The 16,239-nt window shown below is 35.5% G+C and overlaps 1 protein-coding gene across 4 annotated transcripts in view; it reads left to right on the top strand.

Annotated features, from left to right (window-relative positions):
- VPS50 (VPS50 subunit of EARP/GARPII complex) overlaps window positions 1–16,239 on the top strand; it is a 93,086-nt gene that overhangs the window by 53,638 nt on the left and 23,209 nt on the right. For 2 of the 4 annotated variants that reach the window (XM_080383777.1, XM_080383778.1), the window contains 4 exons: window positions 4,715–4,833; window positions 6,365–6,471; window positions 14,345–14,466; window positions 15,466–15,522. In XM_080383777.1, the coding sequence (XP_080239903.1) occupies window positions 4,715–4,833; window positions 6,365–6,471; window positions 14,345–14,466; window positions 15,466–15,522 (405 nt within the window). The remainder of the gene's footprint in view (window positions 1–4,714; window positions 4,834–6,364; window positions 6,472–14,344; window positions 14,467–15,465; window positions 15,523–16,239) is intronic. The other 2 variants (XM_080383779.1, XM_080383780.1) reach the window with 2 other exon arrangements.

A 16,239-nucleotide genomic window follows, 5' to 3' on the forward strand; every position in this document is an offset into this window, starting at 1 on the left:
GCTGCAATCACCGTGGTGGCAATGGGGTTATAGTGAATCACTGTCAGGATGCTATATGCCTTCTCTAGTGGCCCTGAGAGCAGCTGCCTCAGCGGTTCAGCAGTGGCAAGCTGTGGTTTTGGTGAAACAGGCTAGAGGGAGTCACGATCCCATGAATTAGCAGTAGGCTGATATGTCACACGTGTAGCAAAGTCCGTGTTGTGGTTTCCCTGTCTTTAATTTTGGTCAGTGTTCCATTTGGTAGGCATGCACATTGTCAAGGACTTTCAAGGCTGGCTGCACTGTCCTCTTTTTCAAAGCTGTGTGCCAATTTAGTTTTCTGTATTAATGAAATCTTAACATCTAAAATTTATAAAATATGACTTTGTGCCTGGTGAAGAACTGTAATGAATTTTGGCTATCCTTTGACACCAGAGGGACAGAGTGTTCTGTGTGGAAAAAGTGAAATACCAAAGATATGATGCATTATGCATGTTTCCTGTGAAATATAGGTTAGATTTACAGTCATTATAAAATAGGCTTTTTTAACCTTAAATGTAGTGGTGTTTGGAGGACTCAGGAATCACGTATAAAACTTTTTTTTAACTAAAACGTAAAGTTAAGTTTTAGTTTCTCGGTGTAATTTCAAATTGATTATGGAGGATGATGCTTTTGATTTTTCTTCCCTCCTTGTGGAAATCAGTTGTGCTGAGTATTTCCTTTGTCTGAAGTGTTTCTAGCAACACCATATATAAAGAGGTTTATTCCATATGATAATTTGACTTTAATGCATTGGAAAATGGGAACTAACTGCTTTTAATATAGAAAGATGTTAAGTAAATCTGAAGAACCATATTGAGTATGGATGAGGATGTTCAACAATGCCAAGAAATCACTTGGTTTTCATCAGTGTATTTGGCTGTTAACTCAGTCGCTGGAAGGATAAAATCCTTTCCAAAATCTTTGTGAGCCAGGGAAGTATTATGTGCATTTACATCAAGAATTAAGACACAGGACAGGTTACTTAATTTGACAGTAGTTGTACAAGACATCTGGCCTGGCTGGTATTAGAACCAAGGTTTCTTGTGACCCAAGTGAGTGTACTCTATAGGTGACCATCCTACCCTCCCTTTTCACATTTTTCATCTCCTCTCTCCATTACCGGCTCCTCCAAAGTACTGACACATAGAAAGATCTCTTATTTAAAAACAAAGTTAATCCCATCTTTGGTTTTCCTTTGCATAGAACGAAAAATAACTTGCTTAGGTAATGTGGGATGAAATTTCTACAAAAGTTTTATCTTTCAGTTTCTTGACTGACCAGTTAAGGTGGAGGCATGTTTTAGCACTCAAAATCAAAATTATTTCATATGAAGGTTGCAAAATTTTGTTTTCAGAGAATGCAGGCATGTTTCCAGGTATTTCAAGAAATGGCATGACAAGGACATAAGTAATTGATTTACTTGTCAAATGATCTGTAGCACGGTAAGAACTGTCAGAATATCTTCTGATAATTTTAAAGTCTTTTAAACTGCTTAGTTGTTCTAGTTCTGGACAACTGAAAATAGGCCTCTGGATCCAGTCACCTCAGCTCTGTATCTTGAGCTCCAGTGAGTTACTTTATGTCCCTTTTCTGTAGCTCCCTAAAATGTCTTTGTGATACAGTTAATGTACAGTTTTCTAACACCCTTCAACTTCGAATCTTACAACTGCCCTACAGGCTTGCTTGGGTGGATTGTCTAAACACTTGTGACCTGAGCATTGCTCCTGAATTCCTTTTAGGCACTTTAAAATTTTTCTGCAGACTGTGCGTATTCAAAATGCATGTGTAAACTCTCTTTAGATTGAGGTCACTATTTAATGGTTGTGATTTGCTTACTGCATACCTTAAAATGCAGATATTTTTATATCATTAAATAAATTTTCCAGTTTATTAATGGCATTAGGTTGAGGAGACTTAATAAAATATTTTTCCACGTAAAAACCATTTTTCTCAAAATTCTCTTAATCTATGATGTTATGACAGTTAATATGTCAACTGTCAGATTCATATATCAATATGAATTGTAGTTAACAGTTTGTAGTCAATTTATCATTTTACTGTCACTGGATTTAAAATTTTAATTTTTATTTAAATATTTGTTTTATTTAAATAAAATTTAATTATTACATTTTGATAAAATAATAATAAAATTTAAATTGGCATGTCATTTATTATATATTAACGCCTAATAAGTGAGGGTAATTCTCCATGCTGATGTTCCAGCCAAGTTAGTTAAACTATGACTCTCTTTGTTCTAAATCAATCCTGAACTCAATTCATTTTTGAAAGAAATTAAGCTGCTTTTGTTATAGCTTTCCTTTGTCTGGAATGTTCATGAGGCAGAAATTTTGCCTGTGAAATACTAATGATCAGAACATTACTTTTTTGTCTGTCTCATACTACGTTCTTTTTTCCATTCGAGCTGTTTTTCTTTGAATTTGTTTGTACTGTGGGCTTCTTGCTTTTGTAGTGCTAGGCTTTAAATGTCTCCATAGCTTGGGGCTGTGGCCCAGAACTGCCATGCATGACTGAAAAAAATGTATTTCCTAGTGTATTTTGGGTGATTGAGACACAGTTTTCCCCACTGGAGAGCAGTTGTATCCTTTAAACCCCTGCCATTTCTTAAGGATCCTGGAACCAGACTGTTTTTGTCATATGTGTTATTATTGACTTCTTGGATAAAATGGCTTCAGAGCAGTGTACACGTTAAGGAAAATGTAAAAGAAAAAGTATTGTGGTCTCTTTTCAAGTGCAAGTGCATTCTGGAGCCTGACGGATATGCTTGATGTTGTGATAGCTCTGTAGGTGTTCAGAAAAAAGGGTTGTATCACAGAGCATCAAGTATTTATTTTCCTTTAATCATTTCTGGGTTAAGAAATTTACTTTGTGAAAAAAAATTTTCATTATTTATATGAAGCATCTAAAGTGCCTATACTACAGAGCACTCTAGAACACTGGGACATTTGATTGACATTAAATATTGCTTTTAATTGGAGTGAAAAAGACTGCACATTTCAGGTGTTTTAAAGAAAAATATTCCCAGTTTTACACTGCTAATATGTAAATGTGGCTTCCTAATTATAAAAAGCATTTATTGTCTGTATTTGTGAATAGTATTTCTCCACATAACTCATACTCTAACAATAATAACTCGTCTACCATGCTGTAGCCAGTGTTGCTCATTTTTTTTCCAGGCATCACTTGTTAGGTTCAAACCTTCCATCCTTAAATTGAAAATAATTCTCCTGAAATCACTGAAATGCAATTCAACAGTTGAACAGAGTGAAACAGTTTCAAAAAATCAAAAATGCAGCTGAATGTTTGGAGGTAGTAGTTCTCTGTAACTACTTCTTGTTTTCAAAAGATGCAGTTAACATCAAATGTTCATCAGTATAAGAAGGCATGTCTCAGGGTGGGTATGCATATTTAATTTATCTATGCATTTACATTTTTCATAGGGCTATTCTGGAATTATTTGTGTTATTGTAACAAATGAAACAAACAGTGCATTGGGCTTTCTTCCATCAAAGAGTAGTTGTTTCACTGATAGTTAGATAAATATTTCAAATATCAGGACTTCGTGCCTTTAACCTAGATAAAGATGGCATATGTTTCAAAACCAAGAACCCGCAAACGCAAATAAATACAAGCGTGCCCCAAACACCTCATCATTTTTTTTGAGAAAGCAAGAGGGGAAAAAAAATAAAAATACTTTTAATCTAGCCCCCACTGATACAGTTGAGTTATATCATTGGAGTGTTTCTTAGTAGTGTGCTGTGTTTTGGGGTTTTGTTTTAGTTTTTATTTTCCTCTATGAGGAAAGGTTTATCAGTTTGGTTGCAGAATCCTGTTCCATGCTTGCTCTGCAGTTACTGTTTGTTCCATGTACAGTGCGAAGTTTCTATGTATAGAACATACAGGTATATAAAAGTAACTCTTCTTGATGTAGATAGAACAGGATACAGTTGAAGAAAATAAGTGCAGAAAAATTAGTGAGAAAAATTTACATGGTAATAGCAGCCATGTAAAATACACTTCTGTAGTAGCATTTGACTGCTTATTATTTTCTTGAAGTGTTTGTGCTTAGTCAGAATCTCATTGGTCTCTAACAGATTAAGTGGTTGAAAGACTCTAGTAGAAATGTCTTTTGAAGTACTAAAATCAGTTTTACAAACAACTGCAAGTCAGTGTTTTGGTGGTGTGTTTTATAAATGTGTACAATGTAAGAATTTTCCTGAAGCAATAGTTCAGTCCTTCTTGCATTAATAGTTAAGATTGTGTGGTGCGATGTTTTTTTGGTTTATTGCCACCATAAGGATAAATGTTGAGGTTGTATTACTGTTTTTTTCAGATTGTAAAGCAAATAATAAAAGCTCAGATACGTGGGTACTTGATACAGCAACAAGAAAGGAAGAAAAAATATCAGTGGCTGGGAGAAATAAGGTGTTGCAAATATCTACTCTTAATCAACATCTGAGAATAAAGTTTGTTTAGAAATGCACTTACAAATGGCTTTGTGTAATTCGCCTGCTGCATTTTTAATGAACATTGTTGGCAGCCTTTCAACCAGCAGAGTTATTTGTATCCCGATCGAAGTAAAAGCCAGGAAGTGACCAAACTGCTGTGTTACATGGGTGACAATGATACAAGGAAAATAATGGCAGTCAATGTCTTCCTTTTTTTTTTTTAACAGTATGAGTCAGATGAACAAGAAAAAAGTGCATATCAAGAGTATGACAGTGACAGTGATGTACCTGAAGAGCTGAAAAGAGATTATGTGGATGAGCAGACAGGAGATGCCCCTGTGAAAAGGTAAGTAGACTGTGTGAATCCTTGGTCTCATTTACATGCTTTTCCTCTCAATACTCTAATTAGTTAATTTTCTGTTTAGTCTATGCTCTATGACAATGGAATAATAATCAAATAATCTTTATGCTACCTGCACAGTTAGAAAGGCTCAGCACTTAAATCTCTGGAATGGGAAGGAATGTTAAACTGCACATCATTATTGCAGAAAAACTTTAGAAAGCAAAGTTTTGAAGGAGGATAAAAGTTTTCTGAAGCAGATAGTGGAAAACTGATTAGCAAGTATTAGATGTTAAGGTTCTTCTGGAACCGCTGTTGTGCATACTTATCATTTCTATTGTGTCAAAAGCAGTTGTTTGCAGACAAATGGTTTGAGGCTTGGGCTTCTGCTTTTGCAGAACACCAATAAACTTTTACAGATCAAAAAAACCCCCTAAATTCTTCCATAGCTTGAAGGCTAGTAATTTTGAATTTTAAATTCTCTTTTTCTTTAACAATATGTATATGTGTGTGTGTATACACACACACACACAGAGATACACACATAGGTATATATGAATATACATATTCTATTTTGATGAATATATATAAAAAATATATATATTCGTATAAACTAAAGCCAACTCTGTAGCCTTTAAAAGGATCTGAAATACAAATTTCTGTCTAGGACACTGTACTGCTTAGATGTATGTCCATTCAGGCTTTGTGAAGCAGGCTAATATTTGTATGTAGAAGACTGCAGAAGTAGAAAGCCATCACTTGGGTCAAAGCAGAGGAATTTTAAATTTTTTTTTACAAAATAATTCTTTAAGATAAAATATCGTTAGCATGATTTCATAAGATACATCACATAAACTACTTCATTTCAAAGAAGTGATGGAAATACTGATTAAAATGACTTAATTAAAACAAACCACAGTCACTGTCCATAGCTTTGTGCTGTGAAATTGAAGCATTCTGAATTTTTGGAAGAATATAATTTTGCAGAAGCTGGCGGAAGGTTTCTCTTATAGAATCATCAAATATCTCAAGCTGGAAGGGACCCATAAGGGTCATTGAGTCCAGCTCCATGCTTCTTGCAGTACTACACCTTATTAAAAAAATTAATGTTTTCTTAGTTTTATCTTCCTCAAAATTGTTGCCATCTCCAAGTAGTCATTTTCAGCTGTAGCTTACTAGTCTGCCCCGTTTTGTTGTGGCTTGAATTGTTTTCCTTTTCTTTACTTAATAAATTAAGTTGAGTCAGAGTGGTTAAAATGATTGCAGAGGCCAGACAGAGGCCTGCAGAACTCAAGCATTGGAATAGAACTCAGAAACTCCTTTCTCTAGCACAATTTTGTGTAAATTAGACCAGGCTTCTCTCTTTAAATATTAGATTCCTAGCCCAGTTATGCTTTGGCATAAATAAAATTCTGCACTGGAAGACATACTGTCATGGGAAAGAAGCGGGGAGGAAGGATTTCTTTTCTACTAAATTTTATTTGTATGTCTAAATATAATAGGCAGTGACGTCTGGTATATTTTGTTTTGTTTAAAGTGTTTCTCGAGAAACTCTGAGGAGCAGAAAGAGATCGGATTATAACCTCAATAAAGTGAATGCACCTATCCTAACAAACACTACGCTGAATGTAATAAGACTTGTTGGTACGTAGAACAATTGTAGTATTTTGTATGTGTTTTTTACTTTAATGCAAGCCTATGGATTATAGCATATATGTTAAATGAATTTTAAGGCTTTTAAAAATAAACCTACCTGGGTTCTATTTCCACTCTTCAAAAATGTTAATAAAATAGAAATAAAGCACTAAGCAAAAATTTGTTTTAATCAAATAGAGAAATTTGGTCATATCTTGTAAGTTACTTTTACTTTGAAAATTAATCTGCAGGCTTATGTTGATTTTAACCAATAATTGTGGATTATTTCTCTAAAAGATTGAATGTGTAAAAATAGTGGAGATAAACCATTAATCTGTTTCTTTTCTATGTTGCTAATATGTCTGGGTGGATTAAATGCTTCATTTTAAAGTAGTATAGTTAAAAAAGTAAGAACTTAAAGACTGGGGGGTTTTGCCTTTTCATTACTCAAATTCTCACATCCAGAATAACTATTTTTACTACATGGTAGACAACTAGAAGAAAAGTGCCCTCCCATATTGGTAATTTCAGTAATTGGAATGGATCCTAGTAGTCCCCAGAGAGTTTAGGGAATCTTTGACCTTGGTGATGATCGAGACATGACTGGGCAAGCCCATGAGCAGCCTCATCTCCTTAGACCTGCTCTAAGCAAGAGGTTGTACTAGGTGACATCTAGAGGTCCTTTCTAGTCAAAAGTTCTCTATGAAAACACTACCCTCCAATTCTAGGTGTAATGGGATTGATTTTCTGTGATTGTGACATCCATTTGATTTTCTAGATACTTGTATGACAGTAATTTTCTGCTACTGACTTTAGTTTTATTTCTAGAGAAGGAGAAGTAGTTACCTAAATTTATCCGATTAGGCAGAAGGGAGAGGAATTCTGTGTGTGTTATATTAATTAAGTTTGTCTTCAATGTTTATGTGATTGGAAATTATTGTGGTACTTCAGAGCAAGCTGTTCTTAAAAAACACTGCTCTGACACATGGTTAGTACCTTTTGCTGTCTTAGAGGGCAGTTTAAATCAGAAATTAATTTTCTAAACTTTTTTACAGCTTTTTTCCCTCTAGGAGCATCTAAAATATAGACCTGAATTAAGCACTGAGATTATTCTGTCATAAAATTTCTGATACTGATCTGTGAGTTAGGTTGGAGAGAGATGTTTGCTACCTTTTTGTATAAGGTTTTGTTCTAAGAAAATTTAAGACCGAATCTAGAAATCACACGTGGCCCTTTCATGCAAACCACTTGGTCGTCCCCCAGCCTCTGCCCCTGCCCCCCTGCCCTAACAGTGTATGATTAGGTGGAGCTGTAATTCTAGTTTTCCAGTTTTACATATGGAGTCTTTTTATTTGTGGACTCTGGCCATAACTCCAAACTTAAACATTATTTTCAAAGCTCATATATGTGCTTTTATCCCCTTCCGGAATTACATTTATTATTCATTTTTTCTGCTATTGGGATTGTTTCATATTGTTTCTGTAATGAGTGATAATAGCATTATTTAGAACATGGAATTGGAAAGTGACCTCCTGCAGCCCCTGCTACAGGAAGATGTGGCACTTTAGTACTGCCTCTAAATACGCCTGTTTTGAGCTCCAGCTTAAACATACTTCTGTTTTGTTCCCACCACACTATCTAACAGGAATTCTATTCCATAAGCCTTATCAACCTAATAGTAAAAATAAATAAATAAATAAAATTATCCACCTGTTTTTACTCTTCTCTTTAACAGATCGTCTTGTTCTTTCATGCATACTGCTCTGCTGTTTTTACAGAAAGCAATCCTATTTATTCTCAGTCTTTGATTTGCTAAATGAAATGTGCCAAGCTTTTTAGTATCCTCTGTATTTATCTGCCAGAAGCTCAAGTCCCCTACTTTCTTACCAGTTCTTTTTCTGCTTTTGTTATAGACTTAACCAAAATCTTGTGCAATACTTTGGATGAGATCTCACTGCATTGTGTCACTGTTGTATCACACATCTTGGGCACAGGTTGCCTCCCTTTTGCACCTCTTTGGATTTCTCACAGCTTCCTTGTACTGGCAGCTCAGTCCATCTGTAATGAGCTTGTACTGCCAGCAGGTCCTTCACTTTCCCAGTTTTTTCCAAGGGATAAGCTGCTAGTTTATAGACGCATGTTTTCAATTAATTGGTCCCCAAATGCATGGCTTTACATTTTGTAGTACTGAATTTCATCCAATTGTTATTACAGCAGTCATCAAAGTCCTTCAGTTCCTCCTGTACATTATGTCAAACCTTTTCTGTTTGGTGGTGCCTCCTTATGTTTTTCCATTATCAAGCTTTTATTTTTGTGCCATTTCGAGTCATTCATGAAAATACAAAAGAGGTCAGTTGCTGGGAACTCCACTAGTTCCTTTTCGAGATACCTCCCTTTTCAACACCCTCCATTCTGTCTTCTCTTTAATTTACTAATTTAAAATTTTCTTTTTAATTTTACTAATAAAAATTTAATTTTTACTCAGTAATTTAAAAAATTCTAACTTCACTTGTTTACTGTGCAATATTATTAAATTAATACTTTCACTGAATCCCAGATAGGTGAAATGTACTGTGTCCTTTGTCTAGAAAATCACGTAGGTTCCCTAACAAGAGTATATATCTTAGTCTGGTATAGTTTACTTCTGGTATATCCATGATTAGTAGTTTTATCTTAATTTTCGCGCTGCGTTTCTGCTTCTTCCACTTCCATACTTTCTTCGAAACTTGACCTGCAGTCCTGCATGCTATAGATTAAAGCAGTGGATCAATAGTTGCTTGAATTACTGTTTTCCCTCTACCTGAATGTATTTTTATTTGCTGGTTTTCAGTTGTAGCAGTACAACCCATGTCTTGACTGCTTATTGCACATACAGGTTATTACACTGATTACGAGACTGTTGATTTCACGACCATATTTTGTTATGTCCTGATTCCTTTGCTCCTGTAGTTTGACTGTTTTAATTTCTTCTCCAGCTCATTCTCAGTGTGGTTGAAAGTGGCTAGTTCAGTTCTATTGGTCACTCTGTTCCCCTTCTCCTCGCTTTTCTCACTGTCAGTATATTGCCCTCAATGAAAACCAAGACAAACTATTCATTCTTGCTTTCGAGCTGTCTTGTATGTCTCAATATCTGTTCTGTCACATCCCCCTGGTTCGGTTTGCTTTTGTTAGTCTTCCATAATTGGAAAACTCCTGATTTTTACTATCTTTGGAAAATTTAGTTTTGCAAGACTTTCGGTACTTCTAGCTCTTAATGTAACTTCCTGAGCAAATAAGTCTGGTTATCCTCTTTGTCCTTGTCCTAGTCATTCTTTATTTCCAGTTTCTTTGCAGTTTCTCATGTTTCTATATTGCAGTGACCCTGCCTCGTTTTACCTTAATTTGTATCTTCTTTGAGGAATACCTACCGTTCGATATCATAAGTGAAACAGGTTTTTTTTTTCCACTGTGCTTTTATTAGTGTATTACACTTCTACCACAGAAGCTGAAAATGCCTTCATCTTTTGTCATGACTTTTGGCCTTAGCACACAAATGTTTGATTCACTTCTTCCAGGCACTATCCACAGGGGTGTCAGACATATTTCTTTAACTAAGGGTCAATGACTACAGAAGAAATAAATAAGATACCACTATTTAGCCAGACTATTTGATTTATTAGCTTTTCCACCCTTCACAACGCCTCTTGTCTTCTGAATCATCCTTATTAAATGTGAAGATAAGCATGTTGTTGCTTGGCTGATTTGGCTGGGTGTGATGCTAGGTTGTAGGAGATCCAGGTACTATCCACTCCCCTGTGTTTTCCCACTGCAGACAGGAACGCTGTGGAGTGTGCCCATCTTTTAACAAGAGTCTGCTGATGCCATAGAAGGCTCCAGTTTGTCTTGCACTGTCTCAGATTTTTGGTAGGAAAATGCCACAGAATGTCACAGTAGTTTCAAGGAGTACAACCGAGATGGTTGTCTAGGATCCTTCCATTATCAACGGAGAACTGTAGGTAACTCCAGACAGTGATAGCGTTTGGCTGTCCTGGATGTCTTTGCCTGCGTATCATTGCATAGATCTCTTAGACTTGCCTTCTGGAGCTGATTATCGACTGCACAGGAGATCTAGGCAACCAGTGTTGGTCAAAGTGAATTCTATATGCAACACCAGTGGCGTGGCACCTAAGAAAATAAGCAGGGGCCTAACACAGAACAGGGGACAGTATACATATGTCCTGTCTGCAGAAAGCCTGTACTCTGTGTTCTTTCCCTTGAAAATAAAGCTCAGTTTTAAGAGACATTTGTTTGGTGGCATTAACGTGAGTGGGTTTTGTCCCTGCTACATTTTGCTCCTGCTATTCTGGCCTCCTATATGTTGCATCAGCATGACTTTTGGTAGATCTAGATCAGCTCCCTGATATTGGTTAAAAACAAATAATAAAGGAAGCTAGGTTTAAAAAAGAGAGTCTGGAGTGAGGCGAAGATGCAGATTTAAATTTCCAATCAAGTAACAGAAATTGTTCCCTCACTTTTTAGGAATTTATGCAAGCTGGTAGTACTCACTGAATGAGCATAACAGTGTTCATAACCTGTTTTGATTCTGTGTGCTGTATGCTTTGTATGAGGGCTAGGTGAATAAAATGTAACTTAACATTTATAAACTACATAAATTAGTTGCTGTGTATAACTGAACTAGGGGCTGCTGTAACTTTTTTTATCTTAAATTTTGCGTGAACAGTTCAATTTATCTGGTTTTCCCTCTAGTTAATAAGACAAGTAATTCTCTGTTTCCAGTGTAAAGTAACCATTAGATTAATTTATAAGGGTATTTTTTTCCTATCAAGCCATTGCATGTTGACTTAAAATGAAAAGGAAGAATGAACCTGTATTAAATCTGTATGGAATATTTTGACCTAGGTCAACAAGAATAATTAGTGAACATACCATTGTGTATATTGATTGGGTTACTTCTTATTTTAATTAGTAGCTTTCTGACTTAAGAAATAGTATCATGGGTATTTCTTATGTTGGGTTTTTTTGATGCCTTTTTTGGCCTGATTTGCTGTGAATGCTTTTTGGGAAGAAACTGTTAGATTTTGCTTGCTTTAAAACCCATTAACTTTTAAAGAAAATAATAATAATGATGATGACAATTATCAGGGCAGAAATCTTGTAGCTGAGATGAGTGATTGGTCACATAGCATAGAACCTCATGAGACTTAAAAAACCCTAAATCATAGAGTCTTCTAAAATTATGTAATTACAATGGGCTTTTCACTTTTTCCTTCAAAGTGGAAATATGTTCCTAGTGTATGTTGTAGGAAGCTGCATGTTTGGAATTGTGAGACTCCATAGGAAATTGTTTTACTAATGACCACAGATACACTAAAACTCAAATATATGTTATTCGGGAGGTTGTGTATTTATTTATTTTTTTGGGTTTTGCTATCAGTTTTATATAGATTGGTCTGAGAGAGAGTGCTCTCTACTTACTGTCTTTGAAAATAAAAGAAGTGCTTTAAGTAATACTTCAAAAGAAACCTGGCAAATGTTCAGCAGTTCTAGCTATTAACAGGGAGCCTCTAGAATGTCACGCTACTTTGAGTTGCTGAAATTAAGTGGTGTTTCGAGTGTTTCTGGAAGTTGCTAGCACAGTGTGGATTTGGGCTGCTAGTGCTGTTTGGAAATGTCATATACGCCTTTTTCACCCAAAATAGGAACTTCAGTGCAACTAGGTAACAATGTATAGAAATTAAAAGTTGGCATAATGTTAGAGAAAGCAACTAGGAGGAAATGTTCTTGGAATACTTGTTGTGTCAAGATGCTGAGTGATGTAGTAATAGAGAAATGTTCTTGGCTTCAGAAGATTTTTATAGGGACAGTACTTGGGCAGTGTACAGTATATAGCCCTTTGGAAAAGCATAAGGTACTGCCCAAGAGATTACCTTGAATATTCATGCCAGCTGCACAGATACTTGGAAATCTAACTGTCCAGGATGTGACACATCACCCTGATATTATAGATGGGTTACAGGCAAGTTTAAAAATGTGTTTATCACAGAGTAAGTGGAAAAGAATCAGCCTGTGGCAATACAGAATGTTCAGATAGCACATACAAAGGTGGCAGCTGCTTTGGTTAGGGTACCATCCTTTCCCAAATGTCTGAAAATTTCCACATTGGGTTGTGCTGGAATTGGCTGCATTTGATTTCCCTTTTGGAAGACAGAATTTTTAAAATCTGCTTTTCGATTTGTTCATAATGCTGTGGTTCAAAACATTAATAAGTAAGCACAGAATTAACAGTTGGGCTAAACTGCCAAATACTAAGTATTGCAACCTGTGTCAAATCTGAAAAATAACAAAATACATGCTTGTGTGTGTTAGCAAACTGGGACACAGATGGACAGTATTCAAACAGGGAGTCTAAGCTAGGTGGAAACCTGGAAGGTAGCAATGTCAGGTTATTAGTTTCACAATAGTGCTATATTATCTTACCAGGTATGTAGTTGTATCAAATTAATGTTATCTTTACTGACCTACACAAGTCATTGCTTAAAAAAAATAATAAAATCAAATAACTCCACGTGATACTAAATGCTAATTTTATTTGTTACTCAATTTCTTTCCCTGAAACAACATTTCTGTATCTCTATTGATAGTAAATTACTTTGCTGGGCACACCATTAACTTGAAAAATAGTGTTGTTGACTACAGGGAAAAAAAATATTTTAGCACCCTTATGTAATTTTTTCCAACCTGTCACATCAAAACATGTCTGGAATATGACAATTTGTTAAATGATCCGCTGTATCCTGTATGCTGGGTGGACTACATTTATATTTTGGTTTAAAAATTGCTGTCTGTTACTATAATAACCCAAAGCTTATTATATATTCTTTAGTTTTTAAGATACTAATAGGGCAAGTGGTACATCGTTTTTGAGCTAGCCAGCAGGAAATGTAGGAAATATCAGGGTTTTCATTAAGTATGCTGCTTGTATGACCCTATGAAAAGAGCCATGCCTTATACTGAATACAAAATAACTAAAAACTATAGGCCCTGTGAACTAGACTTGTAGGGAAAAATTTCTTTCTGAGTTAAATCCAGTTTGACTCAGATAACATAGATGAAGGTCCTGAGGTTTGTTTGGGTTTTGTTTGTTGGGCGTTTTTTTTTCCTTTTTCCTTTTTCCCCAAGTTAAATGTGCAACCACAGAGAACAGTAAGGAAGAGAAGGAATTATTCTTCTCTCTGGAGTGCCAGGGTCCTGGTACCCTCCTTTTCTGTCAGTCTGTCCCTCTAGAAACATTTCAAACATAAGTCTTAAAACTATTCGGGTTTCTTACCCCAGGATAAAAAGGAAGGAGAGCCAGAAATGCTATGTCACTGATGTGAATTACATTATTCCTACAGTTGTTAGGTAAAATCTGGTCTTGGGCATATAATTTTTATACTGTGCTTTTCTATTGTTTTGAAAATATCCGTATGTGCATATATAAACACACACTAATGCATAAAATCTTCATTGGCTGTATATATCTCTTATTGGAGACTACTTTAGGAGATTTTTATTTTTTTGGCTAAATCAAGCTGAAACTTGTAGAGGATTCAGAAAGTTGTGTATTTTGAATTTGGTACCAGAAGGCCAAGAACGGTTCAAGACATTTTGATATGGATTAATATCCACATTTGGAGGAGTCTGGAGGCATTTGTGGTGTCTTAATCATCATATTTAGCTTTGGTTTTAAAACTCCTAGTTTCTAAAATATTACTAAGTTGTTCTTAATCAATATTCAGGGCTAAATAATAAACTTTGTAAAGCTGGTTTTGAATTTGTCAAACTCAGCACTGTCTTTGTAGCGCTTGTGCTGAGGAAACTGATCTTGTGTTTCATTTTTAAGGGAAGTACATGCAGATGATGAATATTCTGAAACCAATTGCATTTGATGTGATCCACTTCATGTCCCAGCTCTTCGATTATTATCTGTATGCAGTCTATACATTTTTTGGCCGAAATGACACGGTAGGTAGAAACATTATTCATTTCCAGTTATCACTGTGTATGCAGAATGAGAATAGAGAAGAGAGAAGAGACTTCTACTTAAAATACTACCTAATATGTAATTCCCCCAAAAAATTAGTGGCAACAGAATGAATTTGAATGCAGGAGTAAGAAAAAGCTGATTAGATCAGCAATAAAGGGAATAAGTACTGGGAGCACCATTATCGCTGGGACATGAATCCTATTATGTTTTGAATAGATTCTGTAATCTTTTCCAGCAGTATTTTGAAAGGGAGGTAAGATAGCGTGAAATACCTAAAAGTAGTGGCAGAAAGTGGGGCGCAAAGGAGTAGTCTGCAGAAAGAGGGTGGTGGTTTGGAGCCTGGAGAGTCTCAGGTGATTGAATTTTCCTACATGTATTTCTCTGACTTGAATAAGAATAGCAAAAGGAAGAGGAGAAGGGAACCATGAAAGTTAAGCAGTAGCTTAGATTTAAGAGGTTTGAAATACAGATCTATTCTGTATTTCAGATCTAGTTTCAGATCTAGTATTCTTCTGTCAAATTAATTGCATTAATGAAAACAAGTTTGAGGTTTTTTGTGAGTGATCTTGTAGTTGAAGTAAATGCTTGTTGGCAGTGTCTGTACATATCAAGACAATTCTGTTGAAAGTTGATCTGCAGCATTTATGAAAAGCTGCATGTAAAAACAATTTTCTCCTCTCTTGGCCCCTAAATTACTCCACAAGTAATAATATCATGGGGTTCCAAATTCATCATCATCTGTTGGCAAATTGTGACGGATTTTCAGACTCAGCATATGGTTCTAAATGGTTTTGAGCTGTTCTCTTTGGCAGAACAAACATATTTGCAATTTGTTTGTGTTTAGAAGATGGGTGGTGTTTCTTTTGTTTGTTTGTTAAGACAATTGATTTCCATTGACTTAGTCAGCTGCTGTGGTACTCGCATTGTGTTGCATTTATTTTTATGGTTTTTGCATCTCTCATTTTATGTTTTTAAAGCCCATACCGAGTTCCTCTCTCTCTACTTCTAACAGAGAACAGCACAGTGCTAGGCAGGTAAACATTATAGTAGATGGGTGGTAAAATTGTGATGTTTTTGTAGAGTGCCTAATTTTTGTTTTGACAGATGATTTTCCATAGGAAACATAATGCTTACAAAGGGTCTATGAATGTAATAAACCCTCTTGTAATGCTGCTTGAATGTCCTCACTCCCCGTAGTGGTCATAAACCTTTAGAAAGTAGAGATGGGTTGTGGTATGTGATTTTATTTTTATTTACAAAATAGCATCAAATGGGATTCTTAAAAAAATTCTGGTAATATAACTTCCTTAAATGGTTGAAATTCTTTGTGAATATTGTGCTTGTGTTGTATGCTGCGTTAGTATGCACTTAAGGAGAGCAATTAATTGTACAGAGTTCAGTGAAAACTAAGGATTTAAAATACACATGTCAAGTTCTGTGTCAGGTCCTGATGCTAAGTCATTGCTCTTTCCGGACCTCTGTAGAATGATTATCCTATGTCGTCAGTATTTGGCTTTCTTCACTGCCAAAAGTTGCACACCATTTTAATAAGAATTGCTCTTTGAAAACCTTTTTAATTTGTGGGATGCAAGTTAAGGCTGCCTTTTCTCCTTATCTTGAATTGTGGAGCAACCTAACATGAAGTTAAAAGAATTGCCTATGTTTAGTATCTGCTCACTCAAGTGTAAGACATTCATGAACATGTCACATGGCACTCTTCCTTAGCAGAATAAATTTGAGGTGGTTTAATA

The sequence above is a fragment of the Falco punctatus genome (genome assembly GCF_963210335.1).
Source record: "Falco punctatus genome assembly, chromosome: 4".
Classification (NCBI taxonomy): Eukaryota; Metazoa; Chordata; class Aves; order Falconiformes; family Falconidae; genus Falco; species Falco punctatus.